General features: G+C 35.1%; 1 protein-coding gene and 1 long non-coding RNA gene across 3 annotated transcripts in view; one reads left to right on the forward strand and one right to left on the reverse strand.

Annotated features, from left to right (window-relative positions):
* Positions 1 to 3,634: 3,634 nt before the first annotated feature.
* The window catches only part of LOC106429537 (purple acid phosphatase 10), a 47,663-nt gene continuing 31,409 nt past the window's right edge, over positions 3,635 to 19,888 (reverse strand). Inside the window, exons 1-8 of one of the 2 annotated variants that reach the window (XM_013870293.3) lie at positions 5,905 to 6,319; positions 5,408 to 5,608; positions 5,228 to 5,339; positions 4,903 to 5,132; positions 4,671 to 4,809; positions 4,358 to 4,578; positions 4,154 to 4,275; positions 3,635 to 4,072 (exon numbers count right to left, since the gene is read on the reverse strand). In XM_013870293.3, coding sequence (XP_013725747.1) covers positions 3,874 to 4,072; positions 4,154 to 4,275; positions 4,358 to 4,578; positions 4,671 to 4,809; positions 4,903 to 5,132; positions 5,228 to 5,339; positions 5,408 to 5,608; positions 5,905 to 6,093 — 1,413 coding nt within the window. In that variant the 5' untranslated portion in view covers positions 6,094 to 6,319 and the 3' untranslated portion in view covers positions 3,635 to 3,873. Of the gene's footprint in view, positions 4,073 to 4,153; positions 4,276 to 4,357; positions 4,579 to 4,670; positions 4,810 to 4,902; positions 5,133 to 5,227; positions 5,340 to 5,407; positions 5,609 to 5,904; positions 6,320 to 19,888 lie in introns of those variants that run through there. The other variant, XM_048751166.1, reaches the window with a different exon arrangement.
* On the forward strand, positions 6,563 to 10,963 carry LOC106429560. Its single transcript, XR_007320773.1, has 2 exons — positions 6,563 to 9,923; positions 10,581 to 10,963. It is a non-coding gene; the product is annotated as an uncharacterized LOC106429560 (long non-coding RNA).

Below are 19,888 nucleotides of genomic sequence, written 5' to 3' on the forward strand. Positions count from 1 at the left end.
GACCTTCGATCTCCCGCCTATGCTTTTCTTTCATTGAGTCGAGGTCATTCTGAACAGCGACCTTCTCCATCTCAGCAGCAGCCAACTTCCCCTTCAACCCCTCGATCTCGACATCACGCTGCTGCTCCGTCACTCGAACAGCCTCCAACTCACCTCGAAGTTACTGAATTGTGAGGAGATGACTCCCGACCTTCTCTTTGCTCTGAAAGTCAGCCAGTCGCTTTTACATCAAGGCGGCGTACTCATTGCTCGCCTCCATAGCCTAAGCAAAGGCGATAATAAAATTGAGACAGCCATCAGTTTATCCAAAACGTCAGAAGCATTCACGACCGCCATCTGAACGTACGCGTCACGTTCTCTCTTATGTCCCCCAAATAAGGAAGCTCGCATCCTCTCTCCCTGAACTTACGCCAGATCAAGGCGAGACGCTCGGGATTCTCGAGGATCGATACCTCGTTATCATACGAAAATCTCCACGAAGAGGCCTCCTGCACCACCGGGAGATGAGCACTCGGGTCGACCCGAGAAGTACCTTTGCCAGAAGCCCGCAACAACGGAGGAAGTCCTGAGCTCGGCGAATTCAAACTCACTGAATTAATATTCTCTAGGGCTCGGCGTCGACGTGGATGAGTCGATGAATCGACGTCGTCATCAAGAGCCTGATCACCGGCAGAACCGCCTAAAATGTTCGACGTCCTTCGGCCCTCACCAACAGGAATGGCGATCGACACCGGCCTAGCCATAAATCCAGGAGACTGAGCCTGCAACTTCGACCTAAGAGTCGGTCCACGCCGAGCTTTCTGAGCTCGTTCAAATGACCCAGCCTCAGAGGACTCGTAGGATGATCGGGTAACGCCTCCTTCTCCCTCGCTCCTGAACAAAACTAATTTAGAGAATTGATGAACACGCAAACAATCTAGCTCAAATCTTTTCGAAAAAGGGGAGAAAAGAAAAGTCAGCTTACTTTTGTTACGACGACCCTTCCCTGGTCGACCGGGAGCCGCTAGACCAATAGGGGTAGCTCGATTTTCACCCGGTGGAAGAGCGTAAGCAGCTCGAATTCGATCTACGGTAAATTCGAGCCATCGAGGGTTACCTCACCGCAGAGTGGCGATTAATCCACGAAGCTCGGGAGTCATAGGTGCAGAACCGAAGGGCTCTACAAATAAGTAGAGAAAAGTTAAAAACACCAAAAGAGATTGAAGAGCAGAATTCACTTCAGAAAATAAAAACTTACCAATCTCGTCGGACCGCTCCCAAGGGATCCTTATGAAATCAAAGTCGCCGACCGACGCCTTGAAAACAAAAAACTTCTGTCTCCGCCGGTCATCCCTGTTAGGAATACCGTCTATGATAGAACGGCCGGCTCGAGGAGCGAGAATCATCGTGCCAGGGAAGCCGCTATTCCGCTTAATAGCAAACAGTTGCTTTAACTCCCCGGGGCCAAACTCGAGACCTTCCTCCCTAGCTCGGACCCACGAAGCCAAGAAGTAGCGGGAGAAATTAGACGCCTTCTGAGCAAAAACCATTACAAGCTCCGCAAGCGCCTCAAGAAGAAATCGAGGAAGAGGAAATGACAAGCCTCCGTCTTCGAAATGCGACATGTAGGCCCTGCAGTACCCCGGCCTCAGTTTCTGAAATTTCATCGTCGCCAGGAAGTTCAATCTCTAAGGCGTAATCAACTCCCCAGAGCTCGTAGATGGCCTCGATATATTTCGCATCGAGAATCGTCAGGAGATGAGGACCAAACTTTTCATTTGCCAAAGATTCAGAGCAAGTAGAAAGATCAAGAGGAAGGCGATATAAGAAAAATGGAACCGTTGCGTTAAAGAAGACGATACACTCAATGAAGATAATATATATATACGCAGAAAAATGGTTCCCGGAGAGGTTAATGCTAATCAGCCACGAACTATCGATCTCAGCAACACGATTAGAAAAATGGCCGACAAGTCAAATCAAACGACGCGCGTGGTATCCCACTTGCCGAGAATTGCGACGCCGCCGAAGTGTGTCAGTTCTCACCCTTTCGGTTTACCAATAAACCAAAAGGGCTGGGGAACAAATGTTGGACCCAATTCTGGTCCATATGCCAAACGGGCCGGAGCCAGTTTGGGTCATGCGACGTTAAGCAACTAAGAGGCCTAGTACGAGGAAGAAGAGACCGATTCGGAAGAGCTGGAGATCACAGAACAGTTACGGAGATCGCGAAACGGTTGCGAGCATCACGGGAGCAGTCCGTTATAAGAAGAGATCGACGCTTAAGGAAGGGGGACGTGGAAAACCCTAGAGAGGGCTACACCCATATTTCGACCTTGTTTTTATATGTCTTTAGATCTTTTCTCTTAACAATCTCGTTGTAACGTTCGATCTTGTTTTACTCATTGTATTCGATCTTATTCATCAATAAAAGTCAATTTTTGCCTACCGGAAACTGATTACATCGTTGTGTTCTAAAGATATCGTTACCTATATCATTTATCTTCCCTTGATTAAACTCCCGATCACTATCAAATTACTAGTGTAGATTTCAGGATCTACATCCCCTAGACATTATTTGAGAATTAATTTGACACATGTCATCTCAACTATCAATTTCACTAAAAAAAAGATGACATAGCATGCTAAAATTGATGACGTGGTTTATGAGAAATATGAATCTACTAGACATTATTTGAGAAGTGATTTGACATATGTCATCTCAACAATCAATTTCACTAAAAAAAGATTACATGACATGCTAAAATTGATGACATGGCTTATGAGAAATATGACATGACAATTACATTTAATGTAAATTTATATTTTTGGTAAACTTTTTAGAATAAGGTAATAACTCATAAATCATCATTAAAATAAATATTTTCAAATCTCTCATTAAATAATATAATAATAAATACATAAATGTTTTGCAAATCTCAAAATATTATTTTAGTATAATTTTATAATCATATAATTTTTATTATTAAACTTTCCAAATGTTATACAGTCTTTTCAAAACACTTATAAATTTTTATTCGTTATATCATTTTTTTTCTTTATGATATCTACCAATTTTAAAATTTTTGTTTAGTTTATATTTTGATAATTATAAAAAAAATTAATATATCTTAACCAAAAAAATAAATGAAAATCTATCTAAAATATAATTTTAAATAAATAAAATTATTCATTTTATCATAATTTTATGTTTAAGTAAATTAATATTTATATTAAAATATTGGTATAAAAATAGTAAAATCTAAAATATTAAGAAAATTTAATTTTTAAATATAATTGAAATTAAAAAATTTTCGCTGCACATGGTGCAGGAAAACACTTAGTTAACAATATTTAGAGAGAGATTTGCTTTTTCCTTGTTATTGATTTGATCGAGTTCATCAAATAAAAAAACATCTCAAGAAAAGAATCCTTGATTGACCGAAACAAATACCAAGTGAGGATTCTATCAGATCTCTTCGTTGAGCTGATTATTGATTTGGTATCCTACATCAACAGTAAACATATGTCATAAGACTTGGGATGTTATTGGTTGCATATATTGAAATCAACTCCGTCAACTTTAACAATATATCAGACTTTAAAATTTTGATTGATTTTACAATTTAAAATATATGATTTATGTAGAAGACCATGGGAAACCAGAATATATTAGTGAACTGAAGGCGATAAGTAGAATCGAATTTGAGTCACATTCTCTAAACAAGAATAGAGATACACCAAAACAGTTACAAATACCAAAAATCTGCAATTTCTGCATTTATCTAATGATCTAATCCTTTACATAATCTTCCACACTTTTGTTTGATTAATGTTTGATCTAAAAGGACATGTACAATTAAAGTGATGCATACAAATAAGATTATAAGGTTCTCAATCATCATCATCAGGAGAGTCATCAATGGGATGCCAGAATCTATTAAAGAACCACATGGTGTCACCATTCACAGCGCAGCCATCCTGGTTCCTGTGCCAGCCATAGTAAGCATGCGTTCTGTTCCTTATCGAGAATATTGCGTGTCCGAAGCTCGCTTCTCTGAAGGCAGAGTACTCAGGCTGAGGTTCAGTCATTCTGCAGAAACCATATCACACATTACAGAATAACATCGAAAATTAGGTTTCATTGATTAGAAAAGTTTAATTTATAGTTTACTTGGTAGACAATCCTTCATGATTGCCTCCATCACCAATGGTGATGTAGATGGGAGCAAATTGATCTTTGACTGGAGTACAGATTCCATTAACCACATTGTACGCAATGTTGGATATACGTTCCTGGTTTAAAAAATAGCTCAAATTTATCAAGAAGTATAGTTTAAAAGAGACATGATGAGCTAAAAATTTGTTGTTGTCTTACTGATCTTTCATAGCCATGGACGTGACCAGCAAAAACAACATCTACTTTGTACTTGACGAACCAAGGCTCATACATCACTCTCATTGTTTCACCTTCCATGTAATGGTAATCATAGCTGTTGTACCACGGTGAATGCATCAGAACCATCAACCATGGCGTTTCCGTTCTGTTGACCTTAGGGAATTCTTGTGCGAGCCACGTGTATTGCGGCGTGTATTTACCTGACCAAGAAAAGATTGAATGTTGGGGTCCTCTTAGTCTTGGTTTTAAAAAAATATCTAAAAAAGGTTTAAAAACTTTAAGTTGCATTTACCGTATGCTGAATATGAAGCTAGCACGATTATGTAAGCAGGACCTCTCTTTATTGAGTACCAGAATGGTTCTGTGCTGCCTGATGATCGGTGAGGAGTACGGTATCTATTCTTGAATGGCTTAAATGGTTTGGTTTCTCCCTGCAAAGCGCGTAAAAACAATCATTCTCAGTCTAATACATGTCTAACTAAAGGCTAAAGCCAAAACAGAGAAGATAAAGCAAGAAGCATTACGATCTGGGGGGCAAAATCAAGTTCATGGTTTCCTACGGTCCAAATCCAGGGTTGATATGCTGTGCTTCTTTCAATAAATCTTCCCCAAGTGTCCCATCTATTATTGTCATGGTTTGGGTATGTGTCAGCGTATGAGAAATCCCCAACAAACAAAATTGTTTGACCTTTCAATGGATTATTCTCATAATGTGTTAAGGTTATGTTAGAATCAAAACTCTGCCCAAGATCCCCTGCAACAAAACTTTGCAACTCAAGTTCAAGTCCATGGGAAGCTAATAACTCCCTCTCTTTTATAACCATGAATATATGCTCAGGATACAATTACCAATGAGACCAAACGTGTAGGGCACGTCAGGACCAGCTTTAGGAGGAGTGAAGAACCAGAACTTGCGTTTTGTCTGTCCCACGCCTACCATATAGTAGTACTTGGTGTCATACTACAAGAAGAGAAACACAAAATAAGATACACTACAATATAAAAGATTATGAAATGATGATGATGGACCTCTAAGTTACTGATGGGGCAATGATGGATGTGACCAGACGTATAGTTGTAGAATTTGTACGTCTTGGATTTGCCACGGGCTTTTAGCATTTTGCAGCTATGCTCTTTCCAGTACAGAACCGTGTTAGATCCTCGTGCTTTTTGCGTCACCCAAGACACTATCACTGCCTTTCCTTCAAGGTCTCCTTGTGTAATGTGCACCTTTTTGTGGAAAACCCAAATCAAAAACCCCAGTTTTTTTTTTGGTCAAAAAAAAAAAAAAAACAAAAAAGACTGGGGTTTTTGATTTGGGTTTAGAACCATTGTTTGACAAAAAAGAAAATAAAAGTTTGCATCTTTGTAAAATTTCAATAAGCAAAGGTTAAATCATTTAAAAACATCCAATAAATAGCTTTTTCTCCATTAGAACAAGATAAAAAAAAAGACAAAAGTGTACCATAACAAAACTCATAAAAGATTGTTGATTAATTTATATGAAGGAAATGAGGTATGCGTACCTGTTGAGGTGCATTGCAACCAGGAGGAACACGAAATACATCACTATCGAGTGGCATATCAAGCGTTGCCTCTAACCTCCTCACGTAACTACTTGTTGTGCCACCACGAGAGAACAGCACTAAGCTGTCTAGAACCAAACATAGGAAAAGAAGAACATAATATTGATTTAACGCTTGGAAATGGCCCATTTTCTTGAGTGCTCAGATTATCTTGTGTGAAGAAAGGTCCTCTGAAGAGCGTACAAAGACCGAAGTTTCCTTATGAAGCTGGTCCTGATGGGAATCAAATCATGCATCTTCCACCTCCCTCCCAAAAAAAGTTGAATAAATTGTCATTTTTAAGAGAAAATTGCTAATATATACAAAATAGCTATTAACTATTTTAAAAAGGCCAATTTTTATTTGAATTGCTTCTGTTCTTTAAAATGCCAGGACGGGCTTGATATGCATGTGTAGCTATTAAATACTTTAAAAAGGCCAATTTTTATTTGGATTGCTTCTACTCTTTAAAATGTCAGGACGGGCATGATATGCATGTGTTGTCTTCAGCAACGGAATATGAATGTTGTTATATTTCCTTAATTACTTTTTTTTTTGACTAAAATACTCAGATGGCATATGTTAACTCTGGGAATATTTTATGTTACAAAATTAATGCACCCTTTTCAATCGGACCCAAGATTGTTCTGGTGTCATAATCAGGGGCGAAGCCACCGCTTAGACTATGGTGGCATGTGCACCCGTAGTTTTATAAATATTATACGTTTTGTATGTAAAATATTAAAGAAATCAGCTAGCTGAGTTGGTTTAGTAGAGTTATGCACCCCTCTCATGGCCTAAGATCGATTCCCCCGTAGGATTTTATTAACTTTTGCACCCATAGCAAATAAAAACTTTGTGAAATAATCATGTCACAAATTGGTTCTATAATGTGATAATTTTGGATGAAAAGTCCACCAATTCTTTTCGTTCAGGCGAGTGTTTGTCTAGTTGACGCGATGCAAAACAGAAAATTATACTACACTATGTGTATTAGAAAAATAATATAGAATAATTCATTAATACCAATAATATATCAACAAACATATTTGTCTTAACTGCAAAAAAGAATAAAAAGAAAAAAGAGAGAGGAGAAAAAGAAATGGGAAAATGAGTAGAAAGAAAAGGAGAAGAATTAAAAAGAAGGAGAAAAAAAAATAAGAAATGAAAAAATAAACCTATTAATTTATAGTAATGATGCAACAATAAAACATAACACATGTTTATTTAATGTAAAATTATATTTTTATTTTACTTTTACCAAATAGAATAAAAAAAAAGTATATTTCAAAGCAATGATTAGTAAAACATGCACATTTTAATTCAATCGATGAATCGACTTCAAACCACTTGGATTGGAAAGGTAACACAGTTCTATCTCTTGTGTCTGAAAATGAGCCCAATCCTTTAGTGTAAAGTTTTTTTTTTCAATTGCTAAACTTCTAATGCATATGCACTATTATGTATTTTTAATTGTATTTTTTTGCACCCAAATTGGTTTTCTTTGTTTCAAATTGATCTAAAATCTGAAAGGACCTGATAAAGCATTAAGAGACACTAAAAATACTCTTTAATTCGATAGAAAAAATCAAAACAAAAATTAGAAACTAGTAAAAACACAGTTTATCACAGTTGTAATACCATAAAATAATCAACAAAACTTGATTGTATTCATTCCTAAAGTAAGGTATTTATAGAATGATGTTGAACCTAATATTAATAGGAATTAACTCAAATGTTATATAATAGACTACAACATTGTATATTCCTTTATCGTACTAAAAGACAGCACTCCGAAAGAAGTGGGCTACTCGAGTATAAACCAGCTCCAAGTTTTAAAGATAACTCTTCTCGTGAAATCTGGTTTGTTTGCGGCAAAGAGGATCGTCCACGATCTTTCACCATGTGACATTGTCAATCTTGTTTTGTCAAGATCCTTTAATAACATCGCGAGCTTGAAAAAAGAAGCTTTAAATTGGTGTATATATTCCGGTTTAGTGGTTTGGTTAGTTAGTTGGTTTAGTTCCCCAATTGTATAGCTAACTATATATAGTATATACTTGTAAATATTCATTCTAATCAATAAGAGATATTTTGATAACAAACTTTCGTCACTCTCTCTCTCTCTCTCATACCATATTACCATCAAGCTTCAGAGAGAGAGTGAAGAAAGTTTGTTATCAAAATATCTTTTATTGATTAAAATGAACATTTACAATTATATATAGTTAGCTATACAAGTAGAGAATTAAACCAACCTAAACCAAACCATTAAACGGGAATACATACACCAATATTTTATAATAATTAAAGCTTTGTAATAGTTAGATATATGTACACAAATATATAATAGTTAAAGTTTCGTAACAGTTAGATATATATGTGTGTGTGTCTGTATAAGGGAGATTACACACGTAAAGCTTCAAATAATTTAATTAGAATGTTTGAGCTTTGCTCTGTTTTAGGGTAGAGTTTACCCAAAACCGTAAGAGTTTACCAAGTATTATGTAGCAAACTGATAACAAATATCCATGTTGCAATAAAACGGGGGCATATTTATAAAGCGTAAGAGTTTATACAAGAAGGAGAGGAGCCCAAAGGCTAAATGAGACTGAAGTAGAGGAGTGATTAGGTGGCAAAATCCTCGTTATAAACTTACAATAATACAATAATAGCTACATAACTAGAGCATTGGTACTGCATAGTTGGCATAATCGAGATGACATATAACTTTGGGAGATTACTGTAGCAAAACTTGAAAATCCTTTTGCATACAAACTCTCACATTACACCCAGTAGGTTTCATATGAGCAGAGAAGATTTTCTTCAGAAACTTTGAAAGTATCAACCAGCCTTGGAAAGTATCCTTTCAACTAGGTACATTGGTTCATTCTCATTAACGAGTGCATGCACTAAAAGCCACGAGAGGCGAATGTATATAGTAACTTCATTGCGCAAAAAAAGAGAGAAATGTGGTACATGGAAAAGACCGGACATAATCAAAGTCAATATCATTTTTATTCAAACGTTTATTCATTTGAGTTTAACTAAACATGAACTAAGATAAAAGATCTTGAAGCAAGGTTATATATGATGAAATAAGTTCTAGAAGAGCCAATGTTTCCTTGAATAACAAGGTTATAGTACTTTCCATATATCAACCCTAGTAGCTATATATAAACAACAAGATTTTGACATGTGTTTTAAACAAAAACGCAGAATTATTTTTTTGGTAACAAATTGTAAATTTTTATGTTTCTTTATTTGTAGATATAATATAGTTGTAAATTTAAAAGTTTGAGATATTTTGACCATTTTATATTTTGTATAATTATATTACATAGTAAAACAGGAAATATTCATTTAAAAATATCATTTAACATCTATCTATCTATTTATTTATTTACTTATATATTTAAAGTTATGTTTTTTCTTTTCTCAGCCCACCACGTCATCAAGCCGATTAACCTCATTTCAACACCTGTCCATTTGATAAAATGTTTAGTTTCATTAACGTTCGGCTATCTAGAGGTGAAGCTGACATTTGTTTTAGGATTTATCCATTTCAACTGACATTTCAACATTTGTTTTAACGTTCGGCTATCTAGAGGTGAAGCTGACATTTGTCCATTTCAACACCCGTTAGGCACATTCACTTTCTAGAGGTGAAGCTGACATTTGTTTTAGGATTTATCGTCGTCTCCCAAAGGAGACTAACTCCAAATACCCCATACCCTCTTAAAACGATTCCCACTACCCCTTTCTATTCACACTACCTTTTTATACGTGCATTCCTAAATTTAGCCTTCCCTTTACATTTAACTCTCCAATTAGATAAATTTCCATAAATCAGATCTCCAACCACCCGACCCCACAAACAACTTTAACCAATTAAATCACTCAACCCATTCTCTTTCTTCTTCCCCAAACTCTCGTTTGTTATCATCCTCCATTGACAAAATTTGAAGCTCAAAAAGAAGGTATTTCTTGTCCGTTTTTGATGATTTTTTTTATGAATATCATTAAAATGAAGTTTCTATGATGGGTGATAAAAAAAATATAAGATTTAATGTAAATTTCGTGAGTTTAAAAAAGTTTTTCGTAACAGTGTTTTTGGATTTCTTCATTTTATGTCCGTTTTTGATGAACTTTCTTTTGTAGAATATCATTAAAATGAAGCATATATCATGGGTATGTAAATAATGTAAGATTAAATAGAAATTCATAGAGATTGAAAACAAATTTGAAACTGTGTTTAGGTTTAAACTTTGTTGAATAAAAAGAAAGTTTAAACTTTGTTTGTGGGAGACTCTGTGGGTAGTATAGTAAGATTTTTTAGATGGTCGTAAATCTGATAGTAGTGGTATAATCAGAACAATGTAGTCGTTAAAAATAGATTATTTCTTAAAATAAATTTTTTTGGGTACTACTAACTTACTAAGGAAACTGCATTACTATGGCAAAGTAGTGTTACTAGTACTACTCGTATTACTATGTAGACAAGTTCTACTGGTATTACTATATTGTATAGTAGTAGTGAAATGAATTAATATTAGTAATAGAAGGATGTACGATATGAGAATTAATTCGTATTTCTTAATAATAATAATTCTAATGATAATGCTATTATATTTCAGGAAAAAATGCAAAATCCACATTGCACAATCATTTGTTTTGATTATGAGAGATATTATATAAATGATGTGGCTGAAATAAAATGGATCGCATTTGCTGTACTACTTAGAACTCAGTGGGCGATGATGATGAAGGAAGAGATGAAATTCACACGATTGTGTTAAAGAAATTAGTGGAGAAAGTCACTTACTCTGGTTTGGTTGACCGCATTTGCAGTACTACTTAGAACTAATATGTGTAATCTAGAGTACTACTTCTTCTTTGAACTACTATTTGTATTATGCATGTTTCTAAAAACTTATATTTTCGTCTTATTATTTGTTTTTATCAGATATAACTTTTATTGGTTGTATATATATGTCTAAATATGTGTTTATTTATCAAATTATACATTAAAAACTATAAATTTTATAAGTCCATAGAAAACTTCTCATTCCATACAAACCATCCTTATACTTCTATGACTAATGTCTTTATGGTAAGACCATAATGAGGTGAATAACACAAAATACATTTTTTCTGAAATGTTTTTCTACCAATTTTTTATATTCAATCTTAAACTGCCTAAATGAATTGATTTTACTATGAAAGTTTTGTTTTAGATGTGGTATTACTAATAAATGTTGAAATTTTGTAAATGTATTACTATGAACAACATAGTATTACTACAACCTTAGGTATTACTAAGTGTAAATATGTTGAGAATGTTTTACATGTGTTACACGTTTACACGTATGTTACACGTTTTACACGTATGTTACACGTTTTACACGTGTGTTAATTTTATTTGAAAGTGTTGATAATTTCTTAATAATATCTAATAAACCTAGTAGTACAAATTTAATTTCTTAGGCATGGTAATACCTTGTATTACTAGTGGTCCAAACCTGTTACAACACAATCATACAATTCCAAAATAATAAACTTCTAAGGTTTCACATCAACAAAGCATAGGTTTAAACAGACCATCCTACATAAGTTCACTACAAAGCCGAGTTAATATTAAACATCAAAATAGTTTAACCCAATAGTCTTTCTAAGCCTTGGTTTTAGGCTTCTTCTTTTTCTCTTCGATCTCATTGGTATTCACTTCCATGAAAGGAGAGGAAAGCCACTGTGATGGTACACATACCCTTTTTCCGGTGGTGGCATTGTAAATTTCTGTGGATAATCAGCCTTTTCCCTACGACGTGGTGGTGTATCTACTCCTTTCTTCGCGGCCATTGCCTTAGTCGTACCACGTGGTGGTGTACCCACAACTGGAGCAGGAGGAGTTCTATCCGTCTGATCCACAACAGGAGCAGGAGGAGTTCTATCCATCTGATCCACAACACGAGCTCTTGAAAATGGAAAAAATCCATCATAGCTCTTGAAAATGGTAAGAATTCACTATGCTTTCTCTTCCTCCGTGTATTTCCTACACTCTTCCTCCTCGAGTTCTTTCACAGCTTCTTTCTCTAGTTTCTCAGCTTCCTCAGGTTCTTCTCCAACCCGAGCCTCATTGATCTCTGCCTCAACCCGAGCCTCACTGATCTCTTCTTGATCATTTTTTCCTTTTTCTGATTACTCTGATTTTTCTTCCCGCGCTCTTACGGCCTGCCATTATGTTGATCCTCTGAAAATCCAAAAACAACCAAAAACGAGAATCATTAATTTGGCTAATCTCAACACCATTCACTCAATCAATAAATCTAAAAATCCCTTTCAATCTATATGCTCAAACATTCAAAGACTCAACCACCAATTCGGTTTTTCAAATCAAACATTCAACCACGAAAACATTAACTCTAAACCATGGTCATACTCGACAATCATCACTACACAGACTCTCCTCACTACACTAATCTCAAAACCAAATTTACTTTCAATCTCCATAGCCTAAAACCCCAACATTCTCTCCAATTGAATACATACTCATATACATTTTCTCCCTAATTCATAGTTTATGTTTTAACAAGGAATCTCACCAATTAGATTCAACTTATCCAGTAAAAAAAACCCACAAAATCGCAACAGTTTGGTCCAAAATAGGAGTTCAAAAAACCTTTCTATCATAACATATACCAAATCTAAGATTTCACCATGTTTCCCCAATTTCATAGCACAAACCCGCTTACTAAAGACAATACCTTAGTTTCGTCTACAACGTACAAGTTTTTTCCAATTTTTATCTAATCTAAATACAAAATATGACGAAATCAACCAGAATAAATCACTTACCAAGATGAAGGATGTCGATCTCTTGTCGATTCGGAAGATGGGGGCTCAATTATTACAGAGAAAGAAGAAGAAACGAAGATGATGGAGATTTTAGGGTCTATCGTCGTTTCTGTCGCGAGAGAAAGAGAGAGAATCGACTTGCCAGAAACAAGGAAAAAAGTTGAAATGGGAACGTTTATGTTTAGGAACCGGTTTGGATCCAGATTGGTTTGGATGGGTTGGGTATCTCTGGTCGGTTTAAGTAATTAGGTGATTTTGTTAAGGATACCGTCGTCTTTAGCCACTTTTTTCATTTAATATATATATATATATATATATATATTTATTAAGGGGAGAATTCAGGATTTTCAAAGGGAGTATGGGGCATTTGGAGTTATACTCCTCTCCCAAAGCTGATTAGGTATACCATCAATGGAGGTTTTCAAAGTCTCAGAGAAATGATTCATAGTCAGTAATCATTGCATCTATGTCGGTTCGTGTTGTGTCGTTTCGTTTTTGATTCATCTCCTCTCATGCGTTACAAGTTCCATTGATTCACCGTTATCAATGATATATTAACTCTTCCTATAAAAGGGTAAGGCCTCATCACTTGAAAATCACTGGAATCGTATTTGAAGATGACCAGCATGGTCGGGAGATTTTCTTCTCCTCTCGCCATTCCTCAACAGGTTTGTTCCGCTATTCATCCTTTGGAATCTCATTTTTGCTGTAATCTGATCTTTTAAGGCATTCATGTAGGGATCCTCATGCCCTGGATTTTTGTCATATATATATCAGAGTTGTTGTGTCAGATTTCTTATGTTGTTATGAGGTTACGAAGGGAGTATCTGTTCTTAGAAAGAATCATGTTCCCACAAAAGGATCGCATTACCCTGCTGTAGACAAGGCTTTGGAGATGATTAAGCAAAAATTTCATCTCTTAGCAAGGTAGTTTAGTGACCAATGTCCGTCTCTATTCTTGCAGCTTAGCAGATGTTTTCTGCTTTAAAAAACAGGTTGTGCTTGCTTGCTCGCAAGAGCAGGATTATAACGGATATTGATATTGATCCCGTTGCTTGGTTTGCACAGTTACATGTTTGTTTTTTTGACTAAGGATACTATATTCTTTTTTTTAGAATAAAGCAAGGTTAAGACTTGAATCTCACTCAAGTTATTGTTTCACGGAGTGAAGGGCATGATGCTCATAAGTTCTGTCTGTAACTAACTGGTGCACAAGCTTTTATCGGGAACACGATATGGTATATAAGTAATCTCTTGGTGCATTCTGTTCGATTCACATATCTTGAAGAAATTGTTGTTAAAGATATGTGCACATTGTTTGACATACATTTTTGTGAAATAACCTGACAGACTTTTCCAAAGGAATCAATTAGGTGTCTGCAGTGAAGCTTCCGCTGCAACTAGGCCTCGAGCTGCTTCAACTGCGCGTGATATCGAGATAGAGCGTAACTTACTAACCATGAGTTTCTTATTCTACTGTTTTGAAGAATCACATAATCACTTTTTTCATTGAAATTTCCAGATATGCATACTGATTTGGTTTACTAAACTGCTGCAGCCCGAAATATGACGTTGAGCTCTCTATTATACAAGAGAATATAAGAGACAAGTTAAACTTAACTTCATTCTTATTTCTCTGCATCTTCAAACCTTTTGTCTGCAGTTAGTTTCAATTTTACTCTTTAACAATGTATTGACACATGTTCTATTATCATATCTTTCTTTCAGTCTATATGTGACAAAAAGCTGTGAGGAAGCTTGCACGATTGCGGCACCTATATTCTCAATTGGCGGGGAAGCTGAGGAGAGAAGATGACAAGGTAAGATAATAGTATTTGAATAATTGTACATAACATGATCATCTAGATAGCTTGAAGTAAGGGTTGTGAATATTATCACCATTCTTTTCTTTTCTTCACAGTGGGTTTGATTCTTTTGTGTTTTTATCCACAGTTTAACATATTGGCTGCTCTGCATCGAACTTCAGCTGTTTGAAGGCTTCCAGCAGAAGAAACAAGACTTTTGATTAAGGAAATATGTGAAATATCAGCTGTTTGTAATATTTTTTATTTGATGTATTTTTGAGAATTTCCATTTTTTCTTCTATCGATGTCTCTTCCAGACAGCTAAAATAAAAGTACCAACAAATTTGTAAAGATATATATGAAAAGAAAATAAAATGTTTAAGAAACTCCATCCTACTGATTATTATAGTAAGAATATAACAAAAATTTAAAAATCTACAATAGTTATAATCATGAAAATCTTTTTAATGTTAAAAACTTATAATTTCTTAATAAATAATAAAATTAGTAAAAATAATGTTAATTCAATTAAAAATATATGAAGATGCAATGAGAATGTGTTTTCGCTAAACAAAAATAAAACAATGCAAAAGGAAAATATAGTTAAAATAATTATCACAAAATATATTTTATACCAAATAAAAATAAAAATGTCAAATATTAAACTAACAAGATGTAATATCCCGCACGAATCGCGGACAAACCCTTAGTTACACACAGTGATAGAGCCACATGAGAGGTAGGGGTCAACTGACCCCTATGAAATATAAATATTTTAACATGTAAGCTTATATCCAGTGTTTTAGCTGTGACAAAATGGCTAAACTATTTTTTTTTGAGTTCAAAACTCAGCTATGTTTCTTTTAACTAAAAAAAATTATTTAGAAATAATTACGCTCAGACATACTTTCTCCTTCCTCTATAACACTTTAACCTACTTTGGACATGTCAAATACTTTTTCACATATCATTGTCCAAATTACCCTTGTAACTAAAAGGAGAGTGTCGTTTCTTATTTTTAACACATTGATTTATAATTTATCATTAATCCAAAGCCTCCAACCCCTAAAACGTCGTCGAGTTCTTCAATCTCACCGCCGCCTCCTCATAACCTCGGTAATTCCAAAACATAGTGAATCAAATCGAAGAATTTGTCGATTTCTAACTTCCTTGATCCTTCTATTTTCCTCGCGAGCGTTATTTTCACCATCTGATTGGTGCTTCATGCCTTCTTAAACCATCTATCTTCTCCGACCCATCGAAAACACAAAAAAGCTTGCAGACGTTTTTTAGCCGTAGCTTCAATGATGAATGGTATTTACCTCAATACACTCTGATACACGCTTCACCAACGCAGAACTCTCCCAACCACACATCAGCTAACCCCACATCACCAAAACCTGTCTCCGACCACTACTCGCCCAACCACATGTTCATGGACAGCAACAATTTTCCAAAGTCACACCCCTACCCCAACCACAAGTTCTCCGCCCACACTAACATTAACCACACATCACCCAACCAAAGTACGAATCCCCAGCCACCACCAAACAAATAGATGTGTACTTGCTTCAATAACATCCATCTAATTTCTTTTATAAATCTTTAATCTAGCGTTCTAACTTAATCCCATTGTTCAATAAACCTACCAAATTAATGCACCCAAAATAAATTAACTTTTGGCTACTTTTTTTTCTTTTTTGATAAAATGTGAAATTTATTGATCTGTGTAAAGAATGACTATTTACAATAGACTACAAAACTCTAAAAGAAATCTTTACAAAGTATAAACTTTCCTGCCATGGTATTACCCTATGACCGCAAACCATCTCTGCATCAGTCCAGCCAACTTATGCTCAGACTTATACCGAAGGGATGTGATTCTATTCCTCACTGCCTTGTCGACGATTCGAACCACTTGCTGCACTGTATGATAGCCAGTCTGATGTCTCCTCTCATTTCTCTCCTTCCACACATGATAGATGCAGGTTTGAAAGACCATTTTTACCAGGATCTTGTCTAGCAGCTGAAGGTTGTTCTTGCTCACAAACTGCAAAGTATGCATCCAATCTGGATCAGTTCTGCTACCTGTAAGTCTGTTCGTAAGAGTATCCCATACCGTAAATGAGTAGGGACAGGCGAAGAAGATATGGTCTCTAGTCTCATCCCTCTCTCCACAAAGAACACAACCCTGCTGAATCCCCCAAGCTCTCATCCTGTCACCAGTAGATAATCTGTTTTTCACAGCCAACCAAACAATGAAGGAGAACCTTGGCACTCCTTGTGTGAACCAAACACTCTTACTCCAGAATACTACAGGCCTTCGGTCTCTAATTTGATCCCATGTTTTAGCTGATGAAAAACATGTCTTATAGTTGTCATCTGAATGCTTCCATAGCACTACATCTCCCCCTCGTTCTTCATCTGGTACCGGCTCAGCCTGTATACGGGCATGAAGCTCATGATAGTGTCGGCTTCTCTGTCCCCTAACCCTCCATTCTGATTGTCTAGCTGCATCACTGACCCGAGCATTGCGAGCTATACCCAGATAACAAGTTCCGACGTTACCCGTGATGTCTATAAGTCTTCCCATACGCAGCCAATCATCAAACCAGAAAAATGCAGTTTTTCCATCATTTACCTCAAACCTCATAAACTCATACACCAGCGGCCTCAGCGGCTACTTTACATTTAGTTAGCATCGAACTATTACTTAGCATCTCTTATCCATGGAAGGGAAATAAGGGAAGAAAAAAATAAAAGCAAGGCTCAAAATACCTCTCATAGAAAAAGTATATCAACATGATAAAGACCCATGAGAAAGTAAGTATCCAATAATGTAAACTTCTCAATTATTTATGACCCCTGTGAAACAAATGTCTAGCTCCGCCACTGGTTACATATATATATCTAACTACATACAAAGCATTAAACCTTTATAAAAAAAAAATACAGAAAGCATTAACTATTATATATTTATATACATATATGATATATCTAACTATTACAAAGCTTTAATTATTATAAAGCTTCTCGTTTCTAGCTCTCAATGTTATTAAAGATTCTTGACAAAAAAAAAGATCGACAATGTCACATGGTGGAAGATCGTAGGACGATCCTCTTTTGCCTTTGCCACAAACCAACCAAATTTCACGAGAAGAGTTATCTTTAAAACTTGGAGCTGGTTTATACTCGAGTCTTCCACTTGTTTCAGAGTGCTGTCTTATAGTACGATAAAGGATTACACTATATCTTGTAATCTATATATCACATTCTAGTATCTTCCTATTAGTATTAGGTTCAACATCACTGTGTTAAAAAAAAGGTTCAACATCATTCTATAAATACTTTACTTGAAGAATGAATATAATCAAGTTGTAAAATTGTTTTATGGTACTAGAACGTCATAAACTGTGTTTTTATCGGATTCTAATCATTGTTTTGAATCTTTTGTCGAGTGAAAATGTATTTTAAAAATCTTTTAATTTTTTTACTGAGTTTTTTAGATTATAGGTCGACTTAGAACATAAAACGTTAATTTGGATGTAAAAACAATTAAAATACAAAATTCAGAAGTTTATCAATGAATAAAATACTTTGCACTAATGGATTGAACTCATTTCCAGACACAAAATATAGAAATGTGTTAGCTTTTCAGTGCAAGTGGTTTAATGTCGATTCAACGGTTAAATTAAAAGTTATGCATGTTTTACTGAATTTGGTTTTCTAGTTCATAGAAGAAAAATCCTCGGTTTTACTAATTTTGGTCTGATCTTGTCTAAAACTCATCTCTAAAGTAATTTTGATATTTTATATTTTCAGCCATATAGAATTTGCTAAGCTTGCAAAATAGATATATAGAATTTGTGTACTTGTAAAGTAAACTGTTTTGTAAGATAATAAACATTATATAATAATCAAGAAAAGCGGGCCAGAGGGAGAATAATAATCGAAATGTCAAAGCCACCAAGAAACAGGAAGATATATGCCTAAAGCACCAGAATCACAACAAATATCTAAAAGGTAAGAAACACCTCACAAACTAAACAAGAACATACAAGACGGCCATTCAAGTGAAAAACAACAAAGCTCTGGATAAAAGAGACCAAAGCTCCAAGGGACTAACTCCGCACACCTATATCAATGGAAACATGGAAAGAAAAGAAACATCTTAGGGGAGAGAGAATGGAAGACAACCACCGAAAAATCAGAGACTAAACTAGACTAAAAATAACTTTCCAAGCCCACATAGCATACACGAACGAAAACATTATTTAAATCTCGAGTGGCAAACATGGTGAAAGGGAGAGCTACCAGAGATGCGATGAAAGCTGCAATGATATGCGATAATAGAGAGGGAAAGGGAGACGAAACAAAATCAGAAAACTATGGAGCCGTCTTCGAGCTATGAAAGAGAGCATAGAAGTCAGAACACCAAAAACTAGATCTTGAAAACCAAGACGAGCATAAACCAAGATGAGTAGTCAATATTAACTGGAACGGCCTACAATGCCTTGAGAATCAACAGAACAACTAAAAACTCATAAACCCGATCTACAACAAATACCATATAATCTCACAGGTGAAGAAGGCAAGGAAGAACAAGAGAAAGAAGTGAGTCTTTTTCTGGTGATGGGGAGAAGCACCACACACCAGAAAGGTAACGAAATACACAGACAGTGACGGCTCATGGTCAAAATATGGAAAGACGGTAAAAAACATCTTAAAAATTATAATTTTTAAAAATATGAAAAATATAATACAATTTTGACGCTGAAACCCTTAATGTTAGAATCAACAAATGCGTAATTGCAAAGTTATTGAAATTCATTATTCTTTTACGTTAGAGTCTCACTTCACTACTAACAAGTACTATACACACAACAACACATTATTCAAAAAAACAAACACAAGATATATTAACATATCACCTACTACTACATAACACACTAAAAACACTAAATAATGCTCGTAACAAATAAAAACGACAACATAATTACATAGCTTATCCAAAAAATCATGCTCTTAGCAATAATAAAATAATATTTCGCGCGAACACCCCTCTAATGTTTTATAATAGTGAATTAGGTAAGTTGTATATTTGTGTTAAATGATAAGAACAATTAATGATAGATTAGAAGTTATTTATTATGTCAGTGGCAAAAGTTGTAATATCTACCTTAAATTAAGAGTTATTTTATTTTTGTACTTCAGCTTTAATAGATTAGATAAGTAATATATGCAACACTACATCATAGAATTAACTACCACATACACAAGTATTT

Source organism: Brassica napus, chromosome C3, assembly GCF_020379485.1.
Source record: "Brassica napus cultivar Da-Ae chromosome C3, Da-Ae, whole genome shotgun sequence".
In the NCBI taxonomy this organism is placed as follows: Eukaryota; Viridiplantae; Streptophyta; class Magnoliopsida; order Brassicales; family Brassicaceae; genus Brassica; species Brassica napus.